General features: G+C 39.1%; 1 protein-coding gene across 1 annotated transcript in view; it reads left to right on the top strand.

Moving 5' to 3' along the window:
• wscd2 (WSC domain containing 2) overlaps window positions 1-18,881 on the top strand; it is a 42,645-nt gene extending 23,764 nt beyond the window's left edge. Inside the window, exons 4-8 of the mRNA XM_039772336.1 lie at window positions 3,680-3,801; window positions 8,052-8,226; window positions 10,655-10,819; window positions 15,167-15,367; window positions 17,331-18,881. Coding sequence (XP_039628270.1) covers window positions 3,680-3,801; window positions 8,052-8,226; window positions 10,655-10,819; window positions 15,167-15,367; window positions 17,331-17,683 — 1,016 coding nt within the window. The 3' untranslated portion in view covers window positions 17,684-18,881. The remainder of the gene's footprint in view (window positions 1-3,679; window positions 3,802-8,051; window positions 8,227-10,654; window positions 10,820-15,166; window positions 15,368-17,330) is intronic.
• Window positions 18,882-19,560: the final 679 nt, after the last annotated feature.

Genomic DNA, 19,560 nt, shown 5'->3' with positions numbered 1-19,560 from the left:
CTGGATATACAGTAAGGAGCTTGTTTCAGGGAGTTCAAGCCATAGGTCGTAAAAGTAGTTAGTCGATTTCCAGTGCACAGGCATCGTCTTATTTTAACAAGCTTAGAGAAGGAGCTATAAAACAGATTTCCTTAGTTTTGAAATTTAATAATGAAAACAAGATGGTAATTAAAGTGAAACATGCAAACACTGAACTGTTTTGACATTGATGAGCAAAGACTTATGATATCGAGGTTGTGGAACTGTAGCTAGGTGTAAGGGTCTGATTACAGTCTTGTTATTGTTAGAAACAGACTTGAGAAAGCCTGTAACTGATGTGGAATTGATCAGGAGAATGAAAAGGGTTATTTTTTTGGGAAAGGCAACTCCTCAGGAAACTAACAAAGGGCAGCAAACAAAACAAAACCTAATATGTAAAGAAGTGAGAGTTGGAAAAAAATGCTTCCATAATATCAAGAAAATATGTAGTACAGCAAGAAAAAATGAGCATCTGTCCACATTCCACAGCAGTAGCAGCAGCACAAGCACATGCCCTTCTGGAACGCCAAGATGAGTGTATGGTGTACAACACACAAGAGAAACACACATCCTAAGGCCACAGTTACAGTGAACAACACTTAGGAAGTGTCATTTAATATTGGATTAGCAATGGTGAGTCCAATTAGCCATCCTCACTTACAGCAGATAGACTATATTTTACATTGCCTGGAATACCAGGCCCTATCATGTTGTTGTTCAAAGCTTAGGCCAGGAGTGATTACATACTCATGGCCAGAGTAAAACGGTGCAGCAACATATGAAACGGAAGTCTTCTAAAATGGTAGCATGCAAGGAAGCACTTAAGTTGCGCACCCAGATTATATACAGCAGGTATAATTCACAGTCCAAAAGAACGTGGGGGAGGTTACAGAGTCAGATGATTTCATATCAGCGCAAGCATTAACATGCACAACACCAATTGTTCCTGCTTAAAAAAAAAGATGTCAACATGAGAATCTGTGGTGATCTACAGATGTACGGTTAATGCAGCTGTAAAGTCCTGATGTTTATCCATGACCCACAGTCACAAAACTGTTTGCCAGACTGGCAGGGGGTGCCATCTTTAGTAAATTGGATTTGAAACAAGCCTACTACTTGGATAGCTCTCAGCCGAGCTGCTCACAATAAACACACAACAGGGGTCATACCACATCTAGCAGCTGCTGTTTGGCGTTTCCACAGTTGTTGCCATCATCCAGAGCTTTACGTGCACATAGCTAACTAGTGTTCAGGATGTGCCCTGGCTGTTAGACGGCTGGATAAGAGATGTTTGGAGCACTAACCTCATGTTCCTCATCAAATAATGTCAGATGTTATCATCTAATGATAATGATAAAGTGCCGGTTGTGGTACTTGTATACATGCCTAAACTGTTTTATGAATCTCATACTGGAACTGTTCACATGAAACGTCTTGCCAGCAGATGTGTGTGGCGGCCTGCACTGGATATACAAACCAAAGACACAGTAAAAATATAATTCTCTATTCAACCATAATGCCCTTAAACCACCAAAACTCAAGTCCCAAGTTTGTGTTCCCTCACAATGACATAGATTATGCATGAGACAGTTGCCCTCGACTGCTGCCTCAAGTGAATGAGCAGAAGATGTTGTACAAGACTGATTGGCATATTTTGCACAACTCATCACACCCAACTGTACAATCAGAGCCCTGCAGAGATGTTCAGAAATGAACAACCAAACAACGCTCTTGATCACCTTGACACAAATTTCGAAAATCTCATGCACCTTAAGCAAGGGCAGCTTGTTCAGCCTATGGACACGATGAACGTTCATGACTAATTGGAGAGCTACATTGGGTGCTGGCACTGGAGAAGCAGGCAGAAGGGGCCGTGTCTGTACACGAAATGGAAACACAGCCACACCAACCAGCTAAGAGATGGATGCCACAGTCTGTTACTGCTGTTGCCATACAACATGCTGGTATCCAAAGGAAACTGGGCACTATGGATCACCAAATGTCAATGGCAATGCTGTGCCACAAACTCCAAAACTAGCAAACCTTAGAACTTTCAAGCTCCCCAGCCCCATAGTTTTAGAAAGGTTGCCAAGCTATGGGTAGACTCTGGGATATAAAATGAACTAGACAGTGGTAATGCTTTTATTTTAAAAAATTGTTAGGATATTCTGTGGGATTAACTTTTTATACAAAAATGTTTTTAATTGGCCAATTGTTTTTTCAAACTTTTATTGACCAAATAATTCTATGTTACAAGTTGTGTTTTGTGACTAAGCCTGCTGCTGTGTTGCTGCTGCACCTGTATTAACGGATTACTTGCTAGATACCATCTTATTTAACTGTTAAAGGCCAAGGCATACAGTAAAAAATAAATAAATAAGCTTAAAAACCGATTCCCTCCATCACTAACTAAGCATGTCCATTTCCACCTCGGAGCTAAATCTTAAACCATTCACCATAATAAAACTGAAAATTTACCAAAGCAATGCCAACTTTGCTATAGCTTTTTTCAAATCTGTCGTTTTGTACTGTATATGCCTTTCCTGCATTACAAATGAATGTTGTAAGGAAGGAATATACAGGAGGACTTGTTAACATATATACGAATATTCTGAAAAAGGAAAAGGTGCTTTGGAAGGATATTCATTTAAAAATACTGTATGAGTTCTCCCAGCTAATTTGAGATAAACAGATGACCATCTTTTAACATCCTATTTGATGATTTCCATCAGATTGAAAAGCCGGTGTTTGATTTGTTTCTAATTTCAGTATATACTTTATATTAAAATTGGCTGAATAGAGGGAATATACAAATTAATAAAAATTAATTTTACCAAATTAGTATTATTTTTATGCTGTACTGAACGTGTATTACATATCAAAATTGGTAAAATTCAGATTGCTTAATAAACAATCTACTTTCTGCTAAGTTGAAGGTGCAGGTTACAAGATGAAAAGAGTGCTGTGGCAAAGAAAGCCGAGAAACCACTGCACTAGACAACCGGATTTCATACACACAGCCTTTAAAAGATCGAGACAAAGATAAGCCTTATTAGCTCAAGATCAATGCTTTATTAGTCCTGATTTCTTGGTCTGACAATAAGAATTAGCAAGCTTCACATGCAGCACAGGCTAAACACCTTTCTTGTATTTGGTGATTCTCCTGGCTGGATGACCTTCAACAGCCATCCTTTTCTGTTAGTTGTCAGGTTTCCCCTGCCTAATAATCTACTAAAAATGCCCTTTTTTGATCTAAAAAATGCAGAAGACCTGAGACATGTTTCGTGTACCTGAACCTTAAAATGTTGTTTGAGAGGAGAATGTGTGGTGACCGGGGCAGCAGAATTCTCCTCCAACATGATAATTCAAAATGGATGCTTTTGGTGGTGCTGGCAGAGAATTTTGTGTACATTGTGAACTCCCTAAGAACAAAAGCATCAGTAGCAAGAATATTAAATTTAAGCTGTTTGTGGGAACTCCAATAACTAGGCACTGGCCACATAGCTATTGTAAAATTATTCCCAGAATATGATTGTACAAATTAAGAAATTTCTCCCATCTTTCAAAAAGTATGTTTGGGCTAGAAAGGTTACTGTGAACAAATGTAAGAGGAAGCATTTGCCACTTCCACAAATGATGTTTGCCATTATTTCATTTCCAGATGGAAGTGCAATTTTTAAAGGATGCTTCCACAAACCGGACAACATGTCACTTGCACTTCCTGTTGGTGTCATAATGACAAATATGTCTGTCGACAAGTGTGTGGACTTCTGCACGGAAAAGGTAGGCAACTTAACTGGATGAAGGCGAATACAAATCTTGTCTGGGGAGCCAAAGACAAAAATCTGTGATGTTTAAGACTAGAGATATGTCAGTGGTGCATGTTTAACGTATTACTTCAATATTTGCAGCTACGGCTACAGGTGTGGGACTGGCGTTGATGAAGATTTTTCTGTATTCTATTGAAAGTGTCATTTAATAGGGCACCTGCAACATACTCATTAGCACAACCACACTCACATGACACAATGCCTGATGAAGCTTATTCATGACTTGGGTGGCCTGGATTGCTAGTTTGACATTGCTCTCATTGTTTTAAAGAGGACCAAAATTTCAGTCTATTGCAATGCAGTCTGATTAACACCAAGGCTGTCCAATGGATGCTTAGTTTTGCACTTGGGGGCGGGCTCTTTACATACTGAGGGCTTGAAGTGTGTTTAACAATAAGAATTGTAAATTGTAATTGTAAGGGGAACAAATCAGAGACACTGGCATACACAGAGTATACCCACAGGTTCCTCATATTTGCACAGCACACCTCCCTGCCTTACATGGCTGAACCCTGGCCTACCTTGCAGCCACACCCCCTGGAGGCCTATATTTATCTCATTTAAGAACCTCTGTTCTGTTTCAGTATCAGTCATGGCAATTTGCTCTCATTTCAGCAGATTTCCACAGCAGTTAGCAGCGACTTTTAAAACATCTTGAATAAATGAATTTCCACCAGATTAGCCCTCCAGGGGCTAATTTTAGGGCGACCAGTCATCCGTTTCTCAATTGGTTGATGTTAGCTAAGACTTTTCCCAGCGTAAAAGCCAGCCAGCTGTAGAAGGATATTTAGTGTATAATGAATATTTTCAGACAAACTCCTGCACATTAGATAATAAACACAGTGATTGGCTGCCTAGGAAATAATCAAGTAGCTTTATCTCCTTAGGCAGAAATGTTTTCAAATGAGCAGATTATCTGCAAGTCTTTTTTGTATCATGCAAAAGATCCTGCTAAATAAAGAAACCCCAGGCACCTGAAATAAATTCTCTAAGTTTTAATTGCCAGTTCCAGTCTATCTGCCTTTTAGATTTGTGGAGAAAAGTTTGGAAAATGCATTTTTTTCGTTTGTGTGCAAATTGACCCACTGCAGTACTCATGTATCAGAATTGAATACCAGGCCCTGTGAAGGTCAGTGTGTCAGTCTGGATTTACTCCAAATCTGTCTGTGTGTGTGCATTTGTATGCATGTAAGTGATTAAGTGGGATGCTAAATGTTTACATTGATTTATTTGGCTGACACCTTTATCTAAGGTGACTTACAACATCTATGATACCACAGGCTGGTCGAGAGACTTGTTTGTGGTGTGTAGTATGTTTACGCACATGCTTATTAATAAATGTCGGTGAGGTAATATGTATGTATATCATTAAGGGCATTGCATGAACTTGAATTGTAATAAGCAGGTTTGAAAATGGTGTGTTGTGTTACAGACAAACAGGCAGGCAGGCAGGCAGGCAGGCAGGACAGGGCACTATATAATAGAAAAATTTAAATGGCTTTATATAGGTAGGTAGATAGATAGAGAGATACAGGAGAAAGTAGGGTGAAATGACACCTTTTATTGGCTAACTAAATAGATTACAAATGCAAGCTTTCGAGGCAGCTAAGGCCCCTTGAAGCAAGCATGAGCAAATACAATAATTCCACAAAAAAACCCACATGGACACCAAAACCCAGAAGAAACCCCACTCTGGACAGATACATAGACAGCTTCCGACAGAGGGTCAAAACTGGGATCCTGGACCAAGAGCTTAACCAGGTATACAATATCAGTTTACAAGAAAAGCAAGCCATACATTTACTAAGGGAAAACACAGAGATCATTGTCAAACCAGCTGATAAAGGGGGTGTCTTAGTAATCATGAACACATCTGATTATATAAAATACCACTTATTACTGCAAACTACAGGAGGACCCCACTGATGTTTACATGAAAGAACTGAAGAAATTGTTAAGCAACTTACCTGTTAACATCAAGGACCACATCAGTAGTCGAATCCCTGAGGATCCAGAAGTGTGATACTTCTACATGCTCCCCAAACTCCATAAAGATGGGAACCCAGGAAGGCCAATAATCTCAGGAATTGGCATACTGATGGAAAAAATTTCAGAATAGGTTGAAAGCATTCTCAAACCCCTTGCTAGAAACACACCCAGCTATGTACAGGACACCACCCACCTCCTTAAAAAACTTATTACCCTAGACACCATTTCTAAGGGAGCCGTACCTGCAACAACATGGCTTACAAACAGAACCAGTGATACAATTGATAAAATTCATACTAACTCACAATGTGTTTTCTTTTGGTCAGGATATTTACTTACAACTAATGGGAACTGTAATAGAATGTCGTTTCGCACCCCATTACGCAAACTTATTCATGGCAGTTACACCTTGCCAGATGAAGGGGCCTTAGCTGCCTCAAAAGCTTGCATTTGTAATCTATTTAGTTAGCCAATAAAAGGTGTCATTTCACCCTACTTTCTCCTGTATCAATCTATGGTTAACACGGTACAACACTCTACTGCTATACATAGAGAGATAGATAGAGAGAGAGAGAGAGAGAGAGAGATACATGGATAGTACTGTATGTGAGTAAGTATACCTTATGCTTTAGTGGCAGGATTGTGTGTGCCTGAGAGCATCCACCCCTGTATAATAAATAAATGTGTGTGCTTTTACACCCTTAATGTTTTGTTGTCCATTTTTCTGTCTGAGTGTGTGCATTTTGTAATGTGGACCAGAATTACAGCTTCTCGGGAGACAAAACATGCATTAGATAACATACAAGCACAAAGGACAATGGTCATAATTCAGTAGAGCTTCCAGTGTTATAAGCCAATACACAAATAATACATTAAGTTAAGTGTTCTAGGGATGACAGAATTTTAGAAGATCTGTTACACTTAACTCCCTGCTACATACAGTAGATTCCTGGTGGTCATTATTTCTGATTCTTACTTCAATTAACCATTTTGTTTTCACTGTAGCTATTATAGTTTTGTGTACCTTCTTATAGACGCAGTTATCTTTTTGTCTGATTGCTAGGCTGGTTACATCACATGACTTGTTACTATATAATGTTATGTCCCTCCACTGTAAAAGACTCCATCATGCAGTCTTGGGCATTCATGTTCTGCGATTACTTTAAAAAACATTCAAAATAAAGCAGCTTGTAATTTAGTTCTAGTTAGGGACATTTCCACGTTCACTTGGTTTAGGACTCTTTTTCTTTATATTTTTGAATTTTGATTTGTGCTTTGATTACTTTTTTTCCGGACATTTTGGTATTGACTTTTTGCCATTGAGATGACTATGACCACTTTAAAAACACCATCTTACTACCTTTTTTGTCCTTTTCCCACCTACCGTTTTTAGTGTAAGTTAGGGTTCAGGTTCAGATTCAAGTGACATCTGAGGAATTCTCGGAGAATGATCAGGCTGATAAAGGGCATTCATGACCATAAAAGTAGTTCCAAAATAAAAGGTCCTTGTGGTCACTCTAGCAGTGCTCATGGAGTGGAGAGTGGCGCGAGAGGCAAGAGCTCAGCTGACAGGTGGAATAGAGGCCAGAGTGGTTCATCATATTAGAGAAATAAGTGTCTATTTGAGGGAAACTGAAACAGGCACACCACATGGCCTCCAGGCAGGCCCAGAGAGGCTTCAAGGTTTTCTATTATTATAACTCCACCTGCACTGCTTAACCTTGTGAGTCTATTTCAAGTCCTTGCTGATTAACCTAGACAGCCTTGGTGTTCATTCTGGGTTTGGGGATGTATATTGAGGTCCCCCACTGGCCATGGTGTACATGCTTTTCGGACTGAATGTGTTTGCATGCATTTTTTATACAGGTATGTGTTGGGGAGATTTCAGAGTATTCACATGTGACAGTTTAATTGTTTGCTTAATTGTTTGCTTTGTATGTGGGGAAACATATGTGAACATAAGAAAGTATTTTTATTGCTTTGGTGTGCGTGCATGTTTAATTCCTATAGGGCTATGTGTATTTTATGTGGATATGAGTTAGTTAGGTGGTTGTGCAATCATGGATGGGACAATAAGAGTACGCTTGAGAACTCACTTATGTTTAAGGTGTATTTTTAAGGGGTCTTTATGGATATGAGAGCAATTGTACCAAGTCTGTTGTCAACTTTTCATGCCCAGGTTAACCATATCCTTTTTTCTGCACTCTAATTTAGGAATACTCACTGGCAGTTCTTGCAGGTCAGAACTGCAACTGTGGTTTCCCATCCGTACATTTCACTCTCCATGAGCGGGAGGATGAACAGCTTTGCATGCACCGCTGCAGTGGAGAAGAGTTTGAGAGCTGTGGGAATGAGGACTATTTTGTGGTCTACCAGACTCAGGTACAAGGTATGGTCTGTCATCTCAAATTACACCTTACACCAGGCTGCCGGTGCTCTGGCTGTACAAAACTACATGGATATGTGCATGAAGGACTGGGCTAGAGTGACCAGTACTAAATGGATAGCAGGGGGCTCCCAACTGTTGCACGGTATGGTATTGGACCAGACCAATTACCCTCTGTGGAAGGATAAAGGATGGACAAAGTCATATGTGGGGGGGCTCAAATATTTGACCCTTACCATATACCATGGTTTTATGTGTATGGCTTACATCTTTTGACTATTTCATTTTTTCATTATACATACTTTTTATTATTTACTATTATTTTTGTGCATTACTTAAATGACTAATTATTTTATTGGCTTACATGGTTAAGGGTGTGATATCTTAAGCCACTGATAATTTGGTGTGGCATAAGTAATGCTTGATTGTTTCCTTTATTATTTATTTATACTAATTTTTTGTCTTTTGCCATATTAACAGCATTAGAACTCACTCCTTTCTCTTTTCTCCACATTATAATTGATCACAGATGCAGTAACTCCACAGACATACGTTGAGAAAGTCACACAGGCTACATTATTAGACTGTAAGGCACTTCACTAGTGACTGATTTACAAATGTGCAATTGTAAAATGCTCTTTCTTAACTGGAGATGCTGGGCCAGTATGTCCAACAGTCATGTGGTCGCTCACTGAGCACACACCCTACAATGGAGAGTTGTCTTCTCGTTGCAGATACCCTACTGCAATTACACAGTCCTCCAATTGGTCCAATCTTATATCTGGTTTTAATGGAACTAACGTAAATGGGGGTTAGACTTCAGAACCTCCAGTCTGCTGCAAACGAGTATCAGTGCACGGTGCAACGTCTAAAGATTCCCTTTGAGTTTAATGTGGGCTTCTAAATTGTTCTGATTTACGGGACTTGAACTAGAGTGGTACTGAGGTGTCACCCCATTGCACGGCTGCTAATGTGAGACCCTGAGGTGGTTCGTTGTATGGTGGGTGCTGCAACAAACTGTATCAGCACATGCCCCTAACCTTTCCTCCTCCTCAAGCTAAAACTGGGACGTCCACTCATCCGGGCAATGTAAAAATTTCGCAATTCCAGTGGGTGCCGCCAGGGGTCGCCACACCGTCGAGATAATATGAATGTGTCAAGCTTGATTTGTGACTCTGATAGTGAAAGCGGCTCAGGTTTTCAGCAAATGTGATTAGCTTTTGCATTGCATTAGATTGCCCTCTGTTTCTGGTATTGACACACAACGGCATTGTTTCTAATTTTAGTCCTTTCTTCATTTCCAGCCTATACTCTGATGTGATTATTTCTTCTTCTCCACTTATGGTTTGAGAAACATGACACCCCATTAGCGATATTAAAAAAAAAAAAGAAAATAAAAAAGAGGCGGTCGGCTAGAACAGGAATCAAGAAAGACGTCAGGAGTCTTGACAACATTTTAAAGAGCTAGCATGAAAAATGGTTTAAAATAAGGTAGCATATACTGTAAGTTTTCATGCTAACAGTTTTTTTTTTCAGATTTTCAAAAATTAAGTCAGATTCTGTACACTTGGGCATCCCAAAGTAAACTGTCTTCTCTACACATCATAATGGACCTCTGCAATTCTGAAGCCATTCTCTGTGGCTAATAACCAGGTGGCAATACTGCCGAGCTTAGAGAGTAAGTTGTGATGTCACTGTGGCAGGGACAACTGGGCAAAAGACAGGAACCATCTCCGGACGAAGCACCAGCTCATAACACAGCCTGGACCAGTTTGTGGTCAGCTGTTCAGATGTGGGTGTACATGGGGAGAGCATGCAGGTTCTACAAGGACCGTAAGACAGCTGGAAACTGAACTCAGTCTTTGGCATTACAAACTGGAAGAGCCAATCACCCAACCTGAACATGGAAATGAGGATTTCACTTTAGTTAACCACAGCTTTAGAACTGCTAAAATTTAAGTGAGAGATGGAGAGTGACCCAAGACCATCTTACTCATAAAGCCCTGCTCATCAAGTTCACAGTCAGTGTACTACTTAACATGGCTGGCATTAAAGGGTTAAGCTGGTCAGCCCAGACTGTCATCCAAGGTCTAGAAATGTGACATTAATATTTGCATTAATGCTGCTTTAGACTGCCGACTGTAGTATGTAATGGTATCCCGTTCAAGGCTGGTTGCTGTGTGCAACCAAATGATTAAATGACTGCTGAAACCACTGTAAAAGACAGTCTTACTGTATATGTGTGTATGTTTTAAGGTACTTTCAGGTTTTGAGCATGTATTTATGGGAAAACTCCTTGTGGTTTATAACTTAAAATGGATGACTCTACTTGGGTGAGCCTGACCCATTTTGGAAGAAGCGGCAGCTTGTTAAATGGGTTCACAGAAACACCCAGTTCTTACATTGTACCCATTTTCCTTTCTGTCCACAGATAACCGCTGCATGGACCGACGATTCCTACCCACTCGATCCAAGCAGCTCATTGCACTGGCCAGCTTTCCTGGGGCAGGGAACACCTGGGCACGTCACCTCATTGAGCTGGCCACAGGCTACTATACAGGCAGCTACTACTTTGACGGATCTCTGTACAACAAAGGTGAGAAGATGAATCGTGTTGACGCAATGAAAGATGCTATAGAGTGCCAACTGAGTATTTGATAAAACTGTATCAGATTGATTTTGTGATACTGTAACATTATCAAAAAACAAGATTATGGGTAGGACCACATAGTCATGGAAGATAATCTAATAAGCAACTGAATTAAGCAAAACACAGTTTTACAGCTATGTTGCCTCTCAGTTCCCAGGGATCTGGGTTCCAGCACCATCTGCATGGTATTTGCGCATTTCCTCCCTTGTCCCTACAGGTTTAGTTGAGTGATTCTGGTTGCCCATCCACAGAGTGCTGACTGGCAATTGTAAACTGGATGTGTGTGACTATGCCACTCACTGAACTAACACTTGCCCCTCTGTTAATGTATTCATGGGAGGGTCCATCTGCTTAGCTCAAAGCATTGACTCTCATAATCTGCTGCTTTCCCAGTCATGGCCAGTGCCCGCCTCCTCAAGCTGCTCACAAATTGAATGGACAGCACTTTCATGTTCATTGGATGATTTGCATTGTTACTCAGCATTAAAGGGTACAAACATCATGTCAGGGTTATGCAGGTGGGAATTTTGATTTATCCAATTGGCACTTTAATTCTATCCAAGCATTTCTTTTGCACTCTGGAAGGCTGTTGCCATCTGCTACAAGGAACATGGGGCATCACCAAAACTAATTAAAGTAATACAGCAGAGGGTGAAGTAGCCTGTGCAGGTAAGCTGCTGTGTGCAGGAAGCTACACCGAAGGACACAGGGCAGATGGAGCTTATTAACCTGTCAGCTAAAGGGGGTAAGGCAGGAGCCTGGCTAGTCATCTCAGGGCTTTCTCATGTAAACAGTTGAGGTGTTTTTGCCATTAGTTTGTAACTGCATGAGGCAGCCTGTGACTGGGGGGATCTGACAAATGTAGTCCCTTTTTTCTAATGCTTCCATTTGGACTAGAAGGATACACCATAATGCCACACGACCTTTGTGTGATTCTTTCTGCCACAACAAGCTGATGCACTGTTGGGAAACAACTTACATTCTAGATACTTTGCATCATTTTAAGTGGAACTCCAAAAAATTACACAGATTTGATGCCCACTGTGTGTTAACTTTATCCGTGTATTGAATTTCAAAGGCTCTAATAGAATAGTCTCTAACATCTCATTTTACGGGGTCACGGTTACACAGTCCTCCCCAGGGATGGTAGTTGCACTTACGTTAGTCTGCGCATGCTGGTAAATCTTGTTAAAGCTGCTGCCTGCCACCTTCTATCAGACCTTGAAATGTTTCTCAGTGGAACAGTACACTCATTTCATCTGCAGTTTAAGCCTTTTCAAAGTGCTTTCATCTACAGACCATTGCTGGGTATCATTTAAATATTGGGGATGGATGTGCTGTCTGTTTTGGAGCAGAACTCTGCTAATTAACAGGGTATAGTAAATCACTTGATTAGATCTTCAGTCTCACTGTGTTTTTGAAGAGCTTGCATCAATATAAAACATTCTGTAGCTGAAGTGCCTAGGGGGAACTAGTAGATATACTAACTGTCCATTTCACAATTAAAAATTATATTCATCCATCTTCAAACCTGCTTAATCCATTTCAAGGTTATGGTGTGCCAGTAGCCTATTCTGGAACTATTGTACATAGAGTGCCAGTCCATTTATACTGGGTTAATAGAGTCATCAGTTAGCCTGTTCTGTGTTTCTGTTGGATTTGGGAGGAAAACTGGAGTGCCACAAGATAATCCACACAGACACAGAGACAACATGCAAACTTTACACTGATGATTGAAATGCAGAACTTCAGGAGCTATAAGACATCAGCATCAAGTGCTGTCAAAAGTGTTGCTCTGTAACTACTCAAAGCACAGAACATTACTCAGTCAGCACAGCTTTACAATAATCTAGTGTTCTGTTCAGGGTTGGTCCCTGCCTTGATTTCAGTGCTGCCTGAATGGGCCCTAAATTGTGACCTTGAAAACTGCATTAAGCTGTTGTGCACGGATAGATATTTGGACGTGAATATAATGTGTATCTCAGTCTTCACACTTCCAAAGGACAGCTGAAGCAGTTGTCAGACTCCTCCATTAAAAATATGTCATATCAACACATATTTTCACATTGTATATAGCCTAATATAGTAGAACATAACACAGTGAAAACTGCTTAATCTAGCTCATGTTGTTAGAGGTCTGAGAGTATCCTGGCAGTACTGTGCACAAGGCAAGAACCAAACCTGGATGAGGCGCCAAACAATTGCAGGACATACTCATGCACAGGGATCAATCTGGAATAAACAAACAATCTAACCTGCACATGTCTGTGGATATAGAAGGAAAACCAAAATACCTAGATGAACATTTACACAGACACCAGGCGAAAACAGACATAACCATATGACAGATTCAAACCCAGGATGCTGGATCAATGAGGCGTCCATTCTAACCAATGTACCACCCTAATATTCTATAACTAAACAATATATCTATTTAATTTTGTGCTATTTATACACAACACAAAATGCACTGCAGTAAAAGTTCATTACTATGAAGTCAAAAAAAGTAATACATTTAAACCAAAAGAATGAATCAAGTCAGGAGTTTGAGAGCAAAGATTTGTCAACCAGTGAAGCTAATAATGAAATTGCACCAAAAATCTTTGATTTGTAACCATAATCTTAGATAACCTCTGAAGCAACAGCATTGAAACAGATAACTGTCAGTAGGAAAAATAGCAGCACCCATGAAGAAAAAAAAAATCTGCAAGCAGAAAACAATGTTGAAACAGAGATTGAATGAAATAAATGGATTCTGCATTCTTAAAAACAGTAAAGGGACAAAACAAGTTCCTCAGGGAGCAAAGGGAAAGGCAGAAAAAACATTTTAAACAATCATATCATAACACTGTATAGGGTGGTCCAGATCTAATTATGCAATTTTCATTACGTTATAACTTATTAAGTTTACTATATAGAAAATCACCCGAAAAATCCTGGACCATCGAGAAGTGTGTGAAGAATCGTCTTTGTGCCGAACTGGAATCATCCCTGCATAAATCAAAGTCATCCAGACGATCTGGATCTGTATAATTAGATCTGGACCACCCTGTATGTGAGTGGGCCTTCTGATGGACAGGTCACCTGGATTTAGTTTTTAACTTCTTTGTGCCTAAAGCCAAACTCTAGCCCTTCACAACCCTAAATCGGTTTAAATGAGCTTAACAAAGTTATGTTTCATTTTTTAATCACCATGAGGGGTTCTGTAGGCATTATAGCTTGATTGCGTTCCTTTCGGGATAACGTCCACCTTTTCATCATACAGACCAGAATAACTGAGGTAAATGAAACAGATGGAGGACAGTTAGACAGAATTATGTTAAAATAAACCGTTATGTTACAGCACACATACCAGGCCTTTGGGCTGGATATAAGGTACACAGAAATGGATACAGACTGTCAGTAAGTATACTGCATCACAGAGTAACTAATGCATCTGCATTCTGATTTTTATTTCTATTAATGCCAGTGCTCAGGGTAACTTTGGAGCATATGATTTGTGTATCATCTATTTAGTAGGCAATTCATAAGAGATACCGTGCTATGTATAGAATCTGTATCAGCATCAGAACACAGGCTGTCAGGTATAGAGCATGTGTAGTGCAGCTCTACACCATCGTGCTATTTAGGATTATCTGCTGTACATGCTGTGTTCAGTGTCTGCTATTCTACTGTTTCCAGTCTCTGGGAAATGTGCCAGTAAGATTCTCAATATATGATGTACTGTAGATATGACAAACTTGAACTTGAGTATAAATTCTATTATACAGGTATAGTAGCTACTCTATACAGTTTTTTGGGTTTTATTTTCATGTCACATAAGTGGTGTGGTATCACCTCTAGTGCTGGTTCCTGCCTTATGCCTTTGGCTGCCAGCATGGGCCCTGTGCCTTTCAATTTGCATAACTGGTAGATGCAGATCTTTCTTTGTGCAGTTACTCAACAATACATACAAAAGAGGGTTTGGCAGCCTAGCCATGGTGACTATATGGCTCTTTTGCTTTGTTACCTTTTTTGGTGATGGTGATGTAAGATTGTCCACCATTCCCTACTGCAGCTTGAAATACGAGATTGTCTTTTTGGAATCATGTAGGTTGTAATGTAGTAGTCTTAGCATTGTCAAGAGTACAGACTACAGTGAAAGTCTTACTTGAATGTTTTCTTTTGGTTCTTCTACTGTAAGTTTAGAATATAAAAAAGACGGGTGTGGTGTGTTGCATGGAGCTGACTGAGACCATACTATGTGATCTTCTTGTCTAATACAGCAAACATCTTTTTTTTCTCTCTTTGCAGGCTTTAAAGGTGAGAGAGAACACTGGCGGAGTGGAAGGACAATCTGCATCAAGACCCATGAAAGTGGCAAGAAGGAGATCGAAACTTTTGATGCTGCCATCCTCATGATTCGCAACCCATACAAGGCTCTGATGGCAGAATTCAATCGCAAATACGGTGGGCATATAGGATTTGCTTCTCAGGCGCACTGGAAAGGAAAAGGTAAATATGGATCCTCCTCTCCTAACTGAATCTTTTCCGACAGACACAGCATCATAAACACATACTGCAGCCCATTAGACCTTAAAGCTCTGCAGATTCACTTCATTGACTACCTTAGCAGTGCATCCAGTGTGCAGAAATCAGTTGAGTTTGGTGACCCCAATACAAGCAAACACTCAGGACCCTCCACGTGTATGTAGATTTACACAGACAGTTTCAATTGTGAGTGGGAAATTTACTTTTTTAAATAGTCCAGTAACCTTGTGCAACTGCCCTAGTGTCATTAAGCAGCACGTCCATGCTCCACTGCTGTCCCTGTTCAAAGATTACAGTTCCCCACTTACTGCTTTCAGTCACTATAAGTGGCAGCCCATTGCTACAAGCTCTTCTGTTTTTGCCAGTCTATTTTTAAAACTTCATTTCACTTCCATTGCTTTATTTTTAGTTCCATTGCCACCAATTAGTATTCATTTCAGTTCTAATCCTTATTTCCTTCCTCCGAAACTCTATAGAATACTTGACAGTCACCAGGGTGTTAGGTGCCCATACATTTTTATTGGTACGTTTCAGAGTGCTAAGTATATAAGGGGTAGTGCGTCACATGCATTTAATGATTGCTCCTCTTGACAGCAGCCATGTCCTGTAGTAGGTTATCACTAGGTACTGTGTCTCATGTGTGTTGTGTTCTTTAGGCAGTATCGCCTTCTCCCTGTTGGCGATTCCCCTTTAGAAAAAAATTACATTTACCAATGAATTGATCCAGAGGGAATGTAAAAACCTAAACAGCTAAGTGGTGCAGGTGATTGACTTTATTCAATACAGTATGTTAATGCAACTGGAACAAATCTCAGTGAATTTTAACATGTTAGAGTACCAATCCAATTTATGGAACAGTTCATTTTGAATGAGCCTTTTTATTTGCTCACTACATTTCTTAAAAAACTTCAGTACGCCAGAAAACCTAAATAACCTAAGTAACAAAAAAAATTAAGCATTAACAAGGATTAATAAAACAATCAGGAGTCAAATCAAATAAATAGCCTTGTTTTGGCCCACTACATAGCCACCTCAATACAAAAAAAAAAAAAGCAAAATCAGGCTCACTTGAGTTAAATGGGCTGTACCTGAATCTGATGTTATTTTAAGTATTTTTTGAAAAGAAAATGAGCATAACAACCATTTCTGGTTATATTAACAGAAAGACTAGCTCGAGTCAGGAAGTAGGGGAGTAGATGAGTGCAAGCTAGAGAGATTGTTTTAAAGGAAGGCATGTGACTAGGCCTCTTGGTCCAGGCAATTAGGGGATAACCCACTGCCAACAATAATCTGCCTATGTATACTATACAGAAAAAGTAAAAATGAATGCCTTTAATTTTAACATTCTAATGTCAGATGTGTAAAAAATACTAACTGGAAATGATAAAATAGGCAAGCATTGATTGATCATGTGTAGAGCCTTCATGACTTCATGGGGCTTGAAAAGAAATGAAGTCAAAGAAGAGCTGAGTAAGTCGGTAAACTGAACTTGACAAGATATTAATCATTCTTTTGCAAAAAGCAAAACTTTAAACAGATTAAAATCCCCCAAACTCTTCAATAAGATGGCAAATGCAAAGTCAAAAATGGGTGTTCTTATAGTGCCATCTCTGCAACTCACCTTGTAAACAAGCATGGTCAAGAAGTAAATGACATCATAAACATACAACTAAACATTAATTTTAACAGTATGTGGAAAAAATTCTGATTATTCAAAAATGTTTTCAGAAGTCAATACCACAGGGGTAGGTAGGCTTTATTTTTACTTTGTGCATTTTGTTCTCTTTTTGATCATCCCTTTTGTGTTTATTTGATTAGTAAATTATTTGATTAGCAGCAGGAGATCTATTCCTGATGGTTTTCATTGTGTAAGACATTATATTATTAACTTACTGACTAGTGATGACCTTTAAATTTTATTTTGCAGAATGGCCCGAGTTTGTCAAAAACTACGCACCATGGTGGGCTTCTCATACCTTGGACTGGCTCAAATATGGGAAAAATGTCCATGTCATTCACTTTGAAAGCTTAAAGCAACAGCTATTCCATCAGCTGAAAAAAATGGTGAAATTCCTGGGTCTTGTCGTCTCTGAAGACCGCTTGCTGTGTGTGGAAGGACAGAAAGACGGCAACTTCAAGCGATCTGGCTTGCGAAAGCTTGAGTATGATCCTTACACACCAGAAATGAGAAAGGCAATCAATGGGTTTATCAAGACAGTTGACCTAGCTTTGAAAAGAAGGAATCTCACCGGTGTCCCAGATGACTATGCCCCGAGATGATAGAGGACATCTGGGAACTCCTTGCCTACTGAATTCTTTTTTAATAAAAGAAAATTCAAGTGATTATGGCTGACTTCATTTCAGCCAAATGCTTAGTTTTTTTTTTTTTCCTCCACATTTTTTTTTGGAGATAAAGACTGAAAATAAAACGGAGATTTTACTGTGCTGCTACTCATTCGGATCAAACTGAACAGTATCACCAATCAACCCCATGGAATACAAAATGTGAGTGAAAGGAAGTTGGGAAGAAAGCAGGGAGCAAATTGTATGTTTCTTATTATTTTATGATAATCTTCAGAACAAAAATTTACTTCTGCCACACATGCATTCATTAGAGCAAAGGAAAGACTGTCCATTGAAACTAGTCATAAAAACAACACCGGCAGTTTATTAGAGCTACCTAATAGAGCTTAATGTTGCCATTACTCAGAATCACTGATTTAACCACTTTCATCCTGGCCAGTCTTCTTAATTTCCACAAGTAATGGTTTTTCCCCACTGCTATTTCCCTCAAACAACATAAAAATACTCCTAATAGATGTATTTATAAAAAACAAAGAGCAATTATGATGTATATTTTTTTTAACGAAGAGGAAAATCATTAAAAGTATTTTGTTTAAGAAATCCTGCACAAGGCATTTTAAGGGGAAAAACTACTTCTGAATTTAGGGCTGAAACACGTAATTGATGTCATCAATATTCAGTGATAAAAACAGTTGCCAACAAATTATTTAGTTACTTGATTATATATTAAGTAAAACAATTCAAAGTCCAAGACCTAGTCCACACTAACACATTTGAAAATACATCATTTTTTAATTCATTTTGGCCTTGCATCAACACTGAAATGGTGTTTTCAACCACAATGACAAGTCTTTTTGAAAATACTCTATAATGTGTATAGATTTGAACACCTGATCTTGTGAAGCAGAGCAGATATGATTGTCATGTAACTAAGCACTATGTTTAGAATTCCCTTTGTGATCTCCCCTTCCTTTGTTTTCAAAAAAGTTTTGTGTTAATGTGGACTACACAGAAAAGTAATGTTAATCACATTTTGAAATATGGCAGAGGTAGAGATGTAAATACAGTGGAGGATCAAAGACCAAAGAAATCATTTCAGCGTCACATCTGGTAAGAAACTCACGTCGGGCAAAAAGTATAAGCTGAGCTCCTTTTGCATGGGAGCATAGCAATGATTTGGGAGAACCAGAAAAGAAAACATGTTAGAGAAATTAATGGCTCTCTCTATCTATCTCACACTTGGAGATTATCTATCAACTCTTCCAATGCCTCTTTCTTATTTTTATTCTGGCAGTTCAAATGATTATCTCAGAGTAAAGAAACTAAGTCAACAAGAATAAGTGAAGCCTTTTCAGCAGAGTACTTCTTTTAATGACTGTGATGGCCAGCATTTCATGTCATGCTGTAAAGAAAATGAGGTTTGAATTGTATGTGATTCAGTCCTTTCCTGTCATATAGTGGACAAAATCTAACACCACACTGTAGGCAACATTTTTCCAGATTAATAATGGTGTCAACCTTCTACCCTTTCATATTGTCTTCTGCCAACAAGAGCCCTGAAACTGTTAGACCTTACAGCTATTAACAAGACTCATTTTGTACATTTTTTAAATCCCTTAATTAATCAGCTACTGAAAGTATTAATCAACAAACTAATCGATTAGCAAAATACTCATTAGTTGCACTCATAGCTGTAAATCATTAAAGTGATAGAAATTTGGGAAATTCTTCTAGTGGCAGTATTATTACTAACACTCATGAGGCTATTATTATTAAGAAATTACATTAGCACCAGTTGTGTTAATATTAACAGTAATAAGAAAGTGGTGGACCAGAAAGCCAGCGAGTGAGAC

This window comes from Polypterus senegalus, chromosome 12 (genome assembly GCF_016835505.1).
Source record: "Polypterus senegalus isolate Bchr_013 chromosome 12, ASM1683550v1, whole genome shotgun sequence".
NCBI classification, from domain to species: Eukaryota; Metazoa; Chordata; class Cladistia; order Polypteriformes; family Polypteridae; genus Polypterus; species Polypterus senegalus.
Note: the sequence above shows the minus strand (reverse complement) of the source record. Positions and strands in the feature narration are given on the sequence as shown.